This window comes from Pseudorca crassidens, chromosome 9 (assembly GCF_039906515.1).
Source record: "Pseudorca crassidens isolate mPseCra1 chromosome 9, mPseCra1.hap1, whole genome shotgun sequence".
NCBI classification, from domain to species: Eukaryota; Metazoa; Chordata; class Mammalia; order Artiodactyla; family Delphinidae; genus Pseudorca; species Pseudorca crassidens.
In genome coordinates, this window is record NC_090304.1 from 102853607 (window position 1) to 102869190 (window position 15584).

General features: G+C 49.7%; 2 protein-coding genes across 8 annotated transcripts in view; one reads left to right on the forward strand and one right to left on the reverse strand.

Moving 5' to 3' along the window:
- The window catches only part of KIRREL3 (kirre like nephrin family adhesion molecule 3), a 551606-nt gene extending 540104 nt beyond the window's left edge, over positions 1 to 11502 (reverse strand). For 6 of the 7 annotated variants that reach the window (XM_067751511.1, XM_067751509.1, XM_067751513.1 and 3 more), the window contains exons 1-2: positions 11311 to 11502; positions 8433 to 8861 (exon numbers count right to left, since the gene is read on the reverse strand). In XM_067751511.1, the coding sequence (XP_067607612.1) occupies positions 8433 to 8487 (55 nt within the window). In that variant the 5' untranslated portion in view covers positions 8488 to 8861; positions 11311 to 11502. Of the gene's footprint in view, positions 1 to 8432; positions 8862 to 11225 lie in introns of all 7 variants that reach the window. The other variant, XM_067751510.1, reaches the window with a different exon arrangement.
- On the forward strand, positions 9186 to 12348 carry LOC137231188 (putative uncharacterized protein KIRREL3-AS3). The gene is given in 4 exon segments (XM_067751706.1): positions 9186 to 9242; positions 11440 to 11680; positions 11927 to 11960; positions 11962 to 12348. Coding segments are annotated over 4 exon segments (399 nt in total). The 3' UTR covers positions 12029 to 12348.
- Positions 12349 to 15584: the final 3236 nt, after the last annotated feature.

A 15584-nucleotide genomic window follows, 5' to 3' on the forward strand; every position in this document is an offset into this window, starting at 1 on the left:
AAGCCATGTGCAACGCGGGAAGCTTTACACAAACGCTAAATATCATCATCATTCTGATACCATAATCATTGCTACCGCTGCTGCCACCAACAACAACCCAAAGAATCTGTCTGGCACCTGCAAGAAAATGAGCTAGACAAAGAGATCTATAACCCATCATCTACTTTCTAGATGATAGAGGATGGTAGAAGAGTGTATTATCCAAAATAAATAGCTTGTTGTTAATAGATAATATTTAGGAAATCTTGGAATTGGAGAGAATTTCGATGTTATCTAGGCTACCTTCCAATCTGACTCTTCCATTATCATTATTTATTTTTTTTAGGAGACTCACTTTATTATTATTTTTTTATTGAAGTATAGTTGATTTACAATGTTGTGTTAATTTCTGCTGTACAACAAAGTGAATCAAGTATACATAGATATATGTTCTTTATTATATTCTCTTCCATTATGGTTTAACCCAGGATATTGACGAAAGTTCCCTGTGCTGTACAGTAGGACCTTGTTGTCCATCTCGACTCTTCCATTCTCGATGGCCCGAATTCCACTCATAGACTTGCAGCAATGGCAGGCCATCTACCCAGCCAGCCTTCGACAGTAGGGTTAGCTGTGGACAGTCTTGGGGATGTCACTGTCTTCCTCCTGCATGCCAGTGCAGGGTTTGGCTTCACCCCTGAGCTTGTCCCACCAGCCCCGCCATCTCCTGAAGAGAGCGGGCCAGAGTGTGGAGCATGTGATCTGATGATGTTCTCTGCTCTTGAATGAAAGGTTACTGGGTGCTGGAGACTTGTAAGCATTTCCGAGTAAAATCAGTTAGCTTGTAACCTTGTTTCCCCCAGAGCCAGGGTAGCTTAGCTTCCTCCTGAGAACAGGAAAGAAGTCCTCAGCAGAACGTCCCCAGGCACCTCTTGCTTGTCTCATCCTTGCCCCCATCTGCCTTTCTGATTTACCATTTGTCCTCAATGTTAGGTTTCCTCCACCTCTGCCTAGCCTTCCAGGGGCCCCAGAAACTGGAAACTCCCATTCCTCAGAGCACTCCATCCGACTAACAGTCCTGCATGTACTCGGCCATCCCTGCTTCTGTGTTCTCCGTGGTCCTGTCCACTTTCCATCCCTATACACACTACTACGTAGGAAGATGAGTGAGGCTATTTCCACTCAATTCTACATTTTTTAAGCCCCATGTGCAACACAGGGAATACCAAGAATAAATAACATGTTGATCTGTCTCTCTCTTTTTTTTTTTCGTCCATTGAACCCATGGTATAGAGAGCATTACAGACCCATAAGCTACTAACGATGTTTCTAAAGAATAGACTTAATTCTGATGATCCATCCTCAAAACATTTAGCATGGTACCCACGACCATTCACAAGCTTCCTCAACACCCAGAAGTCTAGCCCCCAAACAAACCACTGCTTCTGAACCCTGACATCCTGTCCGCCCTTCTGACCTGTGCACACATCTGAGGTACCATCTGGGACCATCTTTCTTTGCATCATCGGGAGAACTCTAGACACCTTTTACGATCAAGTCACCTCCTCTGCACAGCCCTTCTCAATACCTTCAGCGATTCCTGATGCTCTCAGCACACTCTGACTACTCTGAGCTGTTGAATTGTAACGACAAGTCCGACTGTTTGCTCCTTGACTAGCCTGAGAGCTCCCCTGGGGCAGAAACACAGCCTCAGTCATCTTTTCATCAAAAGTCCCTGGCACAGTGTGTTCACCACGTAGGAGGCCCCCAGTGAGGGCTGGCTGAGTGGACAGGCTGAGCTCTGGTGTCAGAAAATGCTACTTAATCACAAAGGAAGGAGTAAGAAATGTGGCCCTCTGAGACGCAGACCCTCTGGAGCCCCTGGGGAAGAGTGTGGAAAGGCGAAAATGATGTTTGGTTGTCACTGCTGCAGCTGTCAGTGTCAGATTTCAAATTCCTGTCTTCTAGGCACTAGTTAGAAAGAACGTGAACTTGCAACAATTGTCCGGTGAACACAGGCCAAGCAAGCAGACCACCTAAGATAATCCAGCCTGATGGGCACACCTCCTTTTAATGAGGACACATGCATGCCATGGCAGCGTTGGTTTCAATGATCGAAAAACAACCTCAGGCAAATCTCCGTCGCTTTGCTCAGAAGGCCACCAACACCAGGTGGAAGATTAGGGGAAAAGCTCCTCCTGCATTTGAGGAAAATGGCCGATTTGTTCTAAGTTCTGGATATCGCTACACTGTAGCAGTAAGTGGTATGTGCGTGCGTGCGTGCGGGCAGGCACGCATGTGTGTGGAGAGGGGGTTCACGGATGGGAGGAGGCTTGAAAGTGGGCACGGTACGGCTTCTTGGCTGCCAGGAGAGACCTCCCCACGGCGTGTCGGGAGGTGTCTACATTTGGCTACTCCCTGCCTTGGTTTCAGCCAGGAGAGGACGAGCATCCGTTTCTCAGGCTCCGTGCCCCAGCCAGGGCTGCAACACAATAACTCTGCAACGAGCAGGAGTCACTCGTGCTGGCCACTGTTTCCGTGGCTTTAACTTGTTACCAACGTGCCCAGGGGAAGCTGACATTTATTTAATCCTCATAGCGGTATGGCCTGTGTCCTCACAGAAACATTGTATGCTTAGGGAAAACATCTGTTTCCAAGCAGCTTATGCTAACTTGCAACTACACAAAGGAAACACTTACCTAATGTTGACATTTACTGACTTCTAGAAGTATACAGCCAGAATACTCATTTTTACCATTGGGAGAGGACGGAAAAAAAAAAAAAAAGCGCCATATTTGATCCCTAGCTCTTTCAGTGGGTTAGAAGTAGAAAGTTAATGAAAGTTAAGGTTAATGTGGGGTGGAGATCCCTAGTCTATGGCAACTGCGTGGGTTGGGTATACTCTTCAAGCTCAGCAGAGAGCAGGACACAGCATCCTTTGCGTGAATGTGACAGAAGTATCCTAATGACCCATAAGGCATATCTATATTCCTATTTGACGGGCCGACCTTACTGGATTCTGGCTTTCCCCTGGGGAACAGAAACTGACCCACGATGACATACAGAGCTGTACCGTCTCAATGCAGTAGACGCTGCATCCTTCCCCTAGCTGGAAATAAAATCCCACTCCATTTGGAATACCGGGCAAAGCTATCACAACCTGGCACAGGATGCTGGCAGGCTTTGCTCCCCGCTCCCTGTGACTACAAGTGATGGGATATGAAACCGGCGGGCACAGACATCCCCAGGGCAGCAGCTCCAGCCAGACCCTGCACCATGAATGTTGGACAGTCTACTGACCTTGAGGGAAGACTGGGGCCCCAATCGCTCTGCTGCGAGAACCACCATGAAGGTCAGGATCGGTGCCGTGGTGAGACTCCAAGGGTGGATTCCAGCAAGCTCATGGCCTCCCTGACCCCCTCCACTGCTGAATTAGAACGGCCCTGTTGCTGGGGTGGGGGGAAGGAATTCGGCACCCCGTTATTTCTAGGTTGACCCTGATTAAAAAAGCCTGCACTGGTTTTACACCCAGAAGTCATCTCAACAGCTTACAAGGATAAGGGCTGTAGCCGAGAAATGGTGCCTAAGGCTGTGTAACTGTCCCCACCCCCAATTACATGGAGGCCCTGAAATGAATGCTCCTGGCCTCCTCCCCAACCCTCCATCACAGGCAATTTTCTTTCCCTCTTCGTGTTTCCAAAACAGTTTATCTTTTTATCTCCTTGGAAGAAAAGTACTCTGCAAATCAAAGGAATCACTAGTATTGTTATTATTTTGCTGTTGAAATCTCTTGAATTTGCTCAGGATTACTCATGGGCTTTTTTGGGTCTGCAATATAATGCCTCCTGAGTCACCCCCACCGGGCTGAACAAAAAAGAAAAATTGCATCTTCAGGCCTAATGCCCTACTCCGCAGGTCCCCACTGGCCCTGGCTCCTATCAGGGCTTGGAAGGAGCCTACCAACACTGGCACCCCAGGCGGAGCTGCTGCCCCTTGGTAGCATGCCTAGCTCACTGCTGCCATGTTCCAAGCGAGATCTGCCTTTTGTAACCCAAGAGGGAGGCTCTGTGGGATACTCTGAGCGCAGCAGGGAGGCCCTGACCCCACCACACACCCCTCTCCCCCTGGGACATATCTCCTCCCTCCTCTATAGGTCTGGCTGGCAACTGACAGCTCCCTGCTGGGCAGCAGACACAGTGGCCACCCCCAGCCCAACAGACACGTCCCAGCTCTCCTCACCCCGGCGATCTGTGAAAGAAGGGGTCCCACACCCTTAGCAGCTGTGCACTGACCTTCCAGGACAAAAAAAGTGATTCTTCCCCCTCTAGACAAGCCATCAGATCACATGGGTTGCCGGTGGGGGAAGTCTCACACTTATTACTTGCTCTATCTTTTGTTCTGTGATATTTCTGGGGAAGGATAAATGTTTCCAAAGTTGCCGTTCACTCCCAATTTCCTTTTCCAATACCTTCTCAGCCTGTAACCCCCCTCGGATCCCCTCCATACTTCTGGCTGCCTCGGCTGTGCTCGTGCTGTTTTCTGAGACCCCTCCCTGCCCTCCCCAAGGGAGTTTCTTGCAAGTTGAAGCCTCTTGCCCTTGCTGATCCCTTCCCATGCTTCCTGTCACCCACCCAGGTCCCCTTCCCCCTGGCTACCTCTCTCCACTCACACTCCATCTTACCCTCTGTCTGCTTGATGCTCTCCTGTTCCCTTGGAGATTTGTGTCACCAAGAACCTCTGCCCCTCTGATGGCCATCTGACAGCCCCTCTTGGTGATTCCTGCCAGCAAGTTAGGAGAGCAAGTGGCTTAGATTCTTCCCAACAGGGAGATGACACCCCGGATTAATCCTCAACTCAGGGATGCCATTGACAGGTAAATGCAAGTTTTCACTCTCACCCCAACATGTTCAGAGCAGTGTGGTGCATATGTAAAGCCAACAAGGGAGCTGGACTCTCCAGAATCGGAACTTTCAGGCCCACAAGGTTACTAGGCAGGACAGGACACTCTGGGATGCTAGAGCAAAACGTCAGAGAGTGGAGAAGAGGACACCTTTCCTAGGAGCGGCCGAATAGGAGGCACCGAGATTGTACCACTGCACACTCCCCGAACTGTCTCAGAACCAGAGATCTGACAGGAAGCAGGGCACCCTCTGTCCTGCTAGAACATCATCCCCCCAAAGCAACTTAAGACGTGGCTGTGCAGGCTGGATGGCGCGGGTCTTGAAGATGAAGGGGGGCACAGAAGGAAATCGTTGTGGGCAAACCGAAATGAGCAAGGGAAAAACACAGCAAGTTCTAAGTGTATGGATGACAAGAGCATAGATTCTTTTTCACCCAGGCGCAGAACATGCCTCTTCCCTGCAGGAGGCCAAGCGTGCTGTGACATTATCCCTCTCTGTACAGAGCACGCCGTCCCGACAGCTGGGGAAGAGGCATCCCCGGCAAGAGAGAAACCCACAAACAGCGCACGCCGGCAGCTCTCCACGTCCTTGTGGGGAGCCAGGCCCGGGGACACTGGCCACGGCGGGAGCGGAAGAATGCCATTTGGCCTTTCTACTGCCACCTTAAGAACGATCAATACATATTTAATCTCAACCTATATGAAACGCCCAAAGTTTACAAGATAAGGGATACAGCATATCACTAACATTAATTATACCTTAATTTTACTCTCTGAAGGGGAATGAAAACAAAGCAAAGGTGAATAAATATTTAACAACTTAGAAGAGAAAGGGTGATTGAGATGACTTACATTAAGAGTTTACCTAAATGTTTCGCTTTTAAAGTCTTCGGAGCGCTGTTGGGAGCAGCCCCTCTGTATGGGAGGCATGAGAACTGTGTTTCCAGCGACTTCAAAATGACATGCAGTTTCCCGCCGTGAGAGGCGTCGGACAGCAGATGAATGTGTCACTAGAGGGCCAGAGAAGGCCCCCAAAAGAGCCCTGGGCATTTGTTTTCTCCGAGTGGAGGGCCATCCCTGAGCCTCTGCACATTTCCTTGGAAAGCATCCCCGGAGGAAGGGCACGCGGGAGGCGGGATCAGACGGGTGGCTCAGAGGGGGTGTCAGGTGGGGTGCAACGGCAGACGGGGGATGAGAGAGCGGGGGCCACCTAAAGCCTGTGGGCTAGTCCTCTCGTGACCTGTTGAAAGTGCATCCTCTCTATCTGATAGCTCGATACACATACGGTACCAGGCAAGAGTTGGGCACAGTATACGAATTAAGCATATATGTGTAGAGGGTCAAATGGAATCCTCTGGGGAATTCACAGTACTCATCCACATTCAAATCAATGCCCCGGGATCAAGTCAAAAGGTATTCTATTCCAGCGAAGTCCATTAAACATTGTCCCGCTTGACCCTTAATTCCTGCAGCGAGACACCATCTACTCAAGGAACCTACCCTACAATGTCCAGTGATGTAGGGGGTTCTGATTGGCTACGTCCACTTTGGTCTCCTCGTCTTTCTTTAGACTTGTTTTGGAGTCCCGTCGACTATGCATCTACCATTTAGGAGGGTGGGCACAGCTGGCCAAGCTCAGAAAGCTCAGGAATAACAAGGAACTATGAACTGCGTGATGCTGTGGTTCCTTCCTAGTGCTCTTGGGGCTTAGGATAGAAGGAGCAGAGCATCTAACCTCCATAGGTAAATAGTTAAAGATTTATATGAGGCAATCAAAAACAGCTCTGTACTGAGAAAGGAATAAGCAAAGTAGGAGTTGCACACTGTGATGATTCCGACAGCCAGAGAGGCACTTAGACACCTATAGGCTTCTTGTGTCAATCTAGACAGGAGTCTCGGCTCAAGCTTCTAAGAACATAAACAAGGGAGAGAGTAAAACGTGCACTGGTTCCATGAACCTGAATGTAGGGGGGAGGGACGGTTGGATCCTCTATTTAGGGATTCTACGCGTAACTCCCTGAGTGAATGAATTGGTAAGAGGCAAAGGAGGATGAGAGTGAGCATGTGTGTCGGTGTAGGTGTGACCCCTAAGCAAGAGCACACACATCCAACAAAGAGGGTCATCTCACAAGACGGTAATAGAACCCAAATGTTTCTATACCAGTGTTCTGAGACAGTTCTTATTCATTCAGCCCAAAAACTCTGGGGAAGGCAATTTATCTTCCTGCTGCTGTAGGGAGCCCTGGTGAGAGGCACAAAACCACACGAATACGTGAGTGTGTGTGTGTGTGTGTGTGCGTGTGTGTACATTAGAATTACATACAAGCAGGGATGCACGCATACTCGGGTGTGGGAAGGGCCCCCAGGTTAAATCAGGATGGTCAGAAGCAAAGTTTGACAGCGGGAAAATATGCAGTGACCACAAGTAGCAGCTGAGGAGCTGGGGAAGGAGGTGTGGGTTTCTGCTCTCATCTGGCTTCTCCCTGACAGGGGAAGAAAGGGAGACATGCTGTTTGCTTGCAAAACCAGCCACCCATGGCGGTGCTGTGCTTTCTCAAAAACTTTTACCCTTCATTTAATCAACAGATGGACGTGCTCTGTTGTGGATTTTTCTGAGAGGCCTGTTCCTCCCAGAGCTGTGCTGGCTGGCACAAATGCCGCCTCAGATGGCAGAGACAGCGCCGGCATTCCAGAAGCGGGGGAAGGAACCGACTGACTTGTCCCTCAAACTCAATTCCACAGGTGACTCGTATGCCACCGGCTCTGCGGGCACTGGCCATCCATCTCCCCAATGGCCCTCCCTGCCCTCCACCCCCACGGGCCCCAAGGCTCCCAGGGGCAGGGAGCCCGAGGTGGCCAAGTTCTTTTCGGAGAGTCCACCAGCTTCTCTGCCCCTGCTAAGCTGCAGAAAGGAAGCAGTCAGCATCACGGGCGGAATTTCATTGTATGCCCTGAAATCTAGTGCTGTGTAGGACTCAGAATGCAGTCGTATTCAGAGAAGCCGATTACATTCAATGAAACTCTTGAGAAGCTTTTCCCAAACATTGCACATCACGCCACGGTCCATTCTGTCATCGCAGACCCCTCCACACGCATTCCCTTCCGAATACACCCGTGCCAGCCCGACCTTATTCGTGCTGAAATAGCCACGTAAACAAAGCTCTCCCTCCCGGCCCTCTTCTCCAACCTGCGTCTGGAGGAGAGGAGGCGCCCAGAAGTTCAGAGCCGCACAGCCACAACGATGCCGCCTAATTAACATACCGGGAGCATAAAGAACTCATTTGCATTGGGGAGTTTGAGCTGGATGTTGACAAGTGAGGGGAGAAAGTCACCCTCCCCTCCGGTATCCCTGCCTTCCAAAGGAAAATAAACAGTACCATTCTGTTGCATTTTCAAAGGCAAAGAGGCAATGCCAGTGCCTCTCGGCCGGGCACCGGGAGACGCATCCATCAGTTCGAGTTTCCGAACCCTGCCCACATTCCTGCCCGCAGCCTCGCGCGCCCTGACAACCCCGCCGACTTTTTTTGCAACTCCAGCGGCGCACGGGTCCTACCTTGGCTGAAGAGGAAGAAGCAGACGAACAGCAGGTCGAGCTGGAAAGGTCTCATTCCTCCGCGCTCCGAGGGGAAGCCGGCGGGGCAACTTGGGTTCGCGGTGAGTTTCTCCTGCTCGGCGGCTCGTGGTGCCCTGCCTCCGCCGCGGTCCTCCCGGGTTCGCGCCGACCATCTGTCTGTCCGTCGGTCCCTCCGGGTGGCCTCGGGCTCCGTGCCTCAGGGGATCCGCAGCCAGCCGAGGCAAGTCGCCTGTTTCTAGCCGCCTCGGGAAGCCGGGTTTGTCAGCGACGTCCCCTCTCGGAGCAGCTCCATCCTCTGGCGCTCGGCATCCCAGGCACACAGCTTCCTCCGGCGGCTCCTCCCACAGCCAGCGCGCGAGCGAGCCAGGGAGCGAATGACGAGTGACAGAAGGGCTCCTTTCACTGAAGCTGGGGCGGAGGGAGAGGGAGGGGAAACAGGTCATAATTAAAGAGGAAATACTTGGTGAAAGGCGATCTATGCAAAACGGAGGGTGGCGGTGGTGCAGGGGAGGCTCTGTTCTTTCTTTCCTTCTTTTTTTCCCCCTACATAGGGGGAAATTCAGCTTTTGCCACCATTATTGACCAAAAGACATCTTGAACAGGGAGCGGAGGTGTGACTTTTTGTCCACAGGACATAATGTTGTTTAAAGGAGTGAAGGATGGCTGGATGCACGTACCCATACTACAATATGCTTGCCTTGCCTTTGCACGGGGGACTGGAAACTGGGCTGGATGGGGAAAAGCAAGAGGCAAGGGGGGGTACATCTTTCCCCAGGAAAGACTTGGCCAGTATGTGCAGCAGGAGTCTCGGAGTTGGGGAAAAGATAAGCATGCTTTGAATTTTTGAGACTTTCCTAGGAGGGGGCTAAGTAATAAGCTGGGAACGTTTGCACCTTGGTTTTGCTTTGCCATACTCCTAGAAAACAAAATGAAGGAACTAGAGGGAAAAAAGGTAGATTTATGACACATACCCATTTGTTATTATTATTATCCTGGTTTGTGCATTTCCTACTAAGGATAGGGGAGCAGGCTGGCTTTGCATTTGGAGTCTCTCCTCTAAGGAGCACCCCATCACTCTGAGCGTGTCTTTTCTCCAAGAGGTGCTGTGAATCCTACCGCGAAGGAGAGGCCAAGGTCACAGGCAACTGCCTCCTAAGAACCTTCAGGTCTTTCACCTGTCATGAAACTCACACTCAAATCAAACTCTATTTCCTCCCGGATATCAAAGCAAATTTATCTAGGTCTATTTATTTGAGAGACATTTAGATATGCCTGGTATAAGCAGGGCATTGGGGGAAATAAAACTGCAGGCGCTGTCCATGACTTCAGGAGCTCATAATTTAGTGTGGAAGCAGAGTACACACATAAGATACAAACTGTAAGGGTAGTTACAAAGCAACATATAAAAATATACAGCATTATGCAGAAGAAGGGGACATAATGAGTAAGGAGAGGGAAATGAAAGATGCTCACTCGATTTGTGGCATGCAATTATAAAATCAATCATTACTTTCATCAGTCACTGGACCTTGGGGAGGTGTTTTGGGAAACTCTTAGCTTTTCTTCCAACAGTATTACATATTTTGGGGACTTTGCTGATTGCAAGGTACATTCCAAGTTTCCATGTGGATCTTAACTTTAAAAAACACATCCCTTAGTATTTATGAACAAGAAAGAGAGAAGGGGCACATGTGTGCTATCAGGAGCTTACACCTGGTTGTTGACATCAAAGATCTACAAATTAGTAGGTGTCTGCCCTGTTGACTTTTCTATTCTTAATAGTTTATTTAACTGCACCCCTTAGAGGCTGTTAAACACATCAAAGGGAAATTTGTAAGCAAACTTTTGGGGGAAAATAAGCAATGCTGAGCAACAGAAACTAAGAGGACCCAAAAGAGGCACCCCATCAGCTAAATTAGCAAACAAGGCACAGAAGCAAAGTGTCAGCACTACCTTAGTCCAGGGACTTGCTATAATAGACAACGTAATGAAATAGAAGAGACAAATCAGAAACACGTGCAAAAGATGAATAATAATTCTAAATAACATGTCAAATAACATAATCAAGAGTGAAAATATACTTTAGTAGGAGCTTTCCAATTGAATCTATAGGGGTGGGAAGAAATTTGAGGTCTGGGGGTCATTCCTAAAGCCAACCTTGCTGTGAATAAGACTAATAATTAAAGAATGTAGATTGTGCCTTACAAAGCAACATTTGATGTTTTAACTGACATTTACCCTTTAAACTGTTGTTAATTCTGATTGCTAATTCCTAAGTGGCCTGGGACCAAACTTGCTTAATTCAGCCCCAGAGGGAAATACTACAAACCAGGATCAAGAGGCCAGGGTCACGACTTGTGCAACCCACCAAAATCAGGCCCACCTACAGGTGCCTTCAAACTACACACACTCACTCTTGGTCAGGAGAAGAGGGGTGGGGGGAGTCCGAGGTTGGAAGGACCTGGTTTCCCTCGCCCCATGGTCCCGAGATTGCCTCCTGACTCTCAATCTGGCTCCGATCCCCCACCCCCTCCACCCCCCAGCCAGCTAGGCCTGTTCCCTTCTCCATCCCCCTCTCCTTCCCCCCTCCACCCCCCCACCCCCACCCCCGCCCCGCAGCCTCTGGTCTCCGGCAGAAAGGAAAAAAGCTTGGATTAAGTGGTGAGCTGCCTGCCTCTAAAAGGACCAGGAGGCCTTTCAAGCCCAAGTGCCGGAAAAATCAGGGCAGTCTTCGGCAGCCACCACGTGGGGCAGCGAGAACCACAGCGGTACCTGCAGGACCCACAGCCGGCCGGGCTCTGGCGCCAGCCCCGACGGCGGCCCCGCCATCTCCGCCTGGGCTGATCCTTGGCCTCACCTCCTCCGGGGTCTCGGTTAACCTCCTGGCGCTGTAAGGTGCCTGCGCGCAGTTCGCGGCGAGGAGGGAGCGGAGGAGGGAGGCGGCGAGCAGCACGGCTCCACCTGATGGAGAAGCGCGGAGGCTTAGACCTCGAAGCGCCGCGAGGGGAGGGGGCCGGGGGAGGACGCCCGCCGCCCCCGCTGGGAACCTCGGCGTCCGGAGCGCGCCGCGCGGAGAACCGGGTCTCTGGGCTCGACCCGAGGAGGTGGCGACCCTGAAGAGACAGCAGAAAACCGGCCACTTGGAAAACTGCCCGAATTCTTGTTCTCTGCCCATCCAGGCTCCGGGTCTCCGTTGCGCCCACCGCGCGAGCCGCGGCCCCTCGCCAGCAGGTGGCATCCTCTCTAGAGTTTCTTCACCTGGCGCAGAGCCCGTGGCCGCCTTAATCAGTTCCCGCCCCCTCCAGGCTTTCAGGGCCAGGTGTTGTGTCCTTCGAACCCCCAGCCCAGCGGGTAGGAACGAGATCTCCCTCCCGAGAATGGGGGCTGGCTCCGGAGTCTGCTGCTCCCCGGCCAAGAAGTTTCAGGAGTGCAAGTCTCCTCCGGACAGCTTCCAAGCCCTGGTCTCTGGGCAGCAAGAGTACCCCGCTGTTTCCTGAGGTCAGGAACAAAGAGTGAGGCAGGAGGCTCTGGGCCCAGGTACAGGGGTGTCCGGGCACCGCTGTCCAGCGTCCTGAGCCGGTGGGAGTTCAGACTCTGACTCATCACCACTTTCCAGTGACTTTCCTCCTGGCTGTTCATCCAATGTCTGTAATATTTATTATTCCCCCGATTTGTGCAAAGGCCTGTTTTGGGTACTTAATGAAGATGTGTGGAATGAATACGTGAACTCCTGTTCTTGGAAAGTTTGCCCTCTAGTTGGGGCGAAGCGTACACAGGTGCATACATGGCAAAAAATTATGAACCTTCTCATTGGCTTTTTAACAAGACAGACGTTACCCTGGAGGGTCATCTGTCAGTTGGAATCCTTTCTAGTGGAATCCTTCTGGGCCCACTTGCCTGAGGCCCTACAGGAAGCTGCAGGGTCGAGATGCAGCACAGGGCCCCAACCTTCAGCTAGAGTTTCCACTGTCCTGCTTGCTCCCTTGCTCTCCTGCAGTGCTCATGCGCCCTCATCTTCCTGTGTTCACCAGGGCCCCTGTATAGCACGAAGGAGAGGGAGAGGCAGTTTTATGAGAGGGACAGTCATTATGAGCGGAGAATTTCCTGTTTAATGCCTCTTGGCAATATTTTTTGCACAGATACATTATAAACCACATTCCTTTTTGTTTTTCTTAGAACCTGCCAGTGCTGGTGAAAACCTCCTTGTTCAGGGATTTAAACACGTTTTGAACAGACCCCTCCTGGGAGTTCAGGGTAACCTGACTCTCCCATCTTGGATAAGTTAATAAGGGCCGGAAGTTACATATAATTCCAGAGACCAAATGGGCTTCAGAGGTTCTCCCTGGATGGCAGCCTGTCTGACCTGGGCAGTCACAATCTTCTAAGCTATTTCTTTTTCATTTATCTGAACCAAATTTCTTGCTCACATCTGCATAGGTGGGTTATAAGACCTTAATCCCTGTGCACTGTGGTCAGTCTCTCTGCAGTCCTGCAGAAAGGCCCCAAGAACCAGGTTTTCAGCTTTCAGAAGCATCCCCCAAAGGGTAGGGCCAGACTGCACCACTGATTCACCCAAGGCCGGGCCTGAGTGAGGGGTCAGGGTGAGCCTTTGGACCCGGGTTCTGGCCTGAGAACTGCTACCTTTTGTAACCACTTAATAAACCTGGGCGTATCTTTCTTCATCTATGAAATAAGACAGTACTTCCCTGGGATCCCCCCAGTCCTAAAATCCTATTGTCTGTTTTCCAGAAGCCACAGCTCTCAGCCTGGAGAGATTTGGAAGCGCTTCCCCAGTGACTCAGTGACTTCGGCTTTAGGGCAGATTTTTGCCAGTGACCCCCCCCCCCACCAGGAACACTAGCGATGAGCCTGGAATCTGCACAGACTCCTCTGGTCTCATTGGTCATGTATTTTCCCCAAACTGTTTGATTTTCATTCTACTCTGAGTGCCCTCGGTCTTTCCCCAACTTGCTCAACTTGTGATTTCTCTTCTTTCCTTATTTCCCCCAGAACCATGCTCCGCCCCCAACCTGGATTCTGAGCTCCAGAACAGCTTTTCTTCAACATACACTCCATAATTCTATCGGATGCAAGCCTTTTAGGAAACTGAGGGAAAGCTGATGCCAGGGTGGTTAATGGTAAACACCTCCCTTGAAAGGCAGTAAGGACCATGGCGCCTTGTATTTTAACTCGATTTTAACATGAATCAGACTGGACCATAGCATCTATCTGATTGTGCATCCTCCTGGATATCCTGGCGGCCCCCTGAGGGTAAGAGTGGTGCCTCTCCAGGTCCCATGGCGCCGGGCTCTTACCCTGGTAGGCAGTAGGCACTCAATACATAATGTAGGATTAAGGGCATAGTTTTACCTAGTGCCCCACATCCCATTTCCTGTTTTCCGAGTCCAATTTAACTTGTTCTTTACTCTGTTATTAAACCATTGTCAAACATCTGGCATGTGCCTGCCAGTGCTCTGGCTGTATTTTATGGGGGTGGGTAATGAATTGAGCCTATATATAGTTTGCAAAATGTGGAACACACTGTAAGATGCAACGCACTACAGAAATGAAAGATATTTTTATCTCTTCAGCATCATTCTGCACAAGGAGACAATTCTCTGGCAACATTGTTTAAGAACAATAGACCTGTTTAGCCTTGACACACTCAGGCATGCAGGGCACTGAGTATCCAATTCACATGGGAGCAGCATTATCTCCCTTGGCAAAGGCCTGGCATGTGTAATTTACAGGGAAGAAAAGATATGGGAAACATTATAAAAGGAGGTGGCAGTGCCCTGTGCCTTGTCTCATCACCAGCTGAATGCACAGGCCAGGATCTTCATCCCTGCTCCAGGGATGGTACAGGAGGCAAGTCTCAGCATCCCGCTTCAGTGCTCGGAGTGAGTCCTGTGTCATTTTGGAATATTCCATGTGTTCTTTTTGTGTATATGAATGGGCTGATTATGTGGAAAATATTGGAAGAAAAAGTGAAATTCCAAATTGTGACTCATTTGTGATATTCAAAGTCTTAAAAATTATACTGCATTTATTCTTTTTCTCCATTATTCTTTTTCATAACCCTCTCCTCCCCCCCCCCACCAACACACACACATACACACACACCCTAGGCCTATGTTATAAGTTACCAAACCTTTATAGCAGCCAAGGGAGCGGCTTGGTCTCACTTGAAGCCCTTTAAGCTCTTTTCCTAGATGGCAAACTTTACTTTCTCTTTTTTGTTTATTATAGATACAGTATTTTTCCTTCCTTTCTCTTTTCTCCCTTTCTTCCTCCCTTCCTTTCTTCCTTCTTTTCTTCTCTCCATATTATGGCCAGATAGGTGATATAACAGTTGTATATGTAAATTTCATATTTATCTATCTTTATAAAGTTATATAAGTTTATGTATATTCAAACCTCTACACACAAATGCACGTGCACACACACAAACACACACACGACTTTTCTATTGGCATGCTAGCAACGGGCCTCCTAAGCAAATATTCTAAACTATGGAGCCCTAGACTGAGTTTTCATCATCTCTGCCTGAACTCATGGCCTCCTGAACTCATTGCCTGGTCTACAGACTAAAGAAACCTCTTGCCACTGTCTAACCCACTGTCCCACCGCATTTGGCTGTTTGAAATTCAGCTCTGTGATATCTTCCCCATATACCACCTTGGAGTACATGGTCCCCAAGATAGAGTATAAACTTTTTATTGCTGTGTGTAGTGCATGTCAAACAAATATACCTTTTCTGTGTCTTCGCCAGCCCCCTCCTCCTTCACAGCCCACACTCTAATCCTGTCAAATGACTCTTTGATTGGAGGTAGGAGCCACTTTCACTCTCCCACACTTCTACTGCTTCCTCTCCTGTGTGCCTCTCCCCTGCATGCATCTCTTTGCTAATAGGCAGGTGCTCATTGCTCAAGAACCAGTTGAACTGTCATCCCTTGAGACTGTTTCTTCACTTCCTTCCCCACTTAGTTGAAAACGAACAGCATACTCATAACAACCACAGTTATTATATAATGATTCATATTATAGTATAATTATTTATTTACATGCCTACCTTCCAAACTATATGTGAGCTCTTCAGGGTCAAGGACCACGTTTTTGGAAGTTATTTTT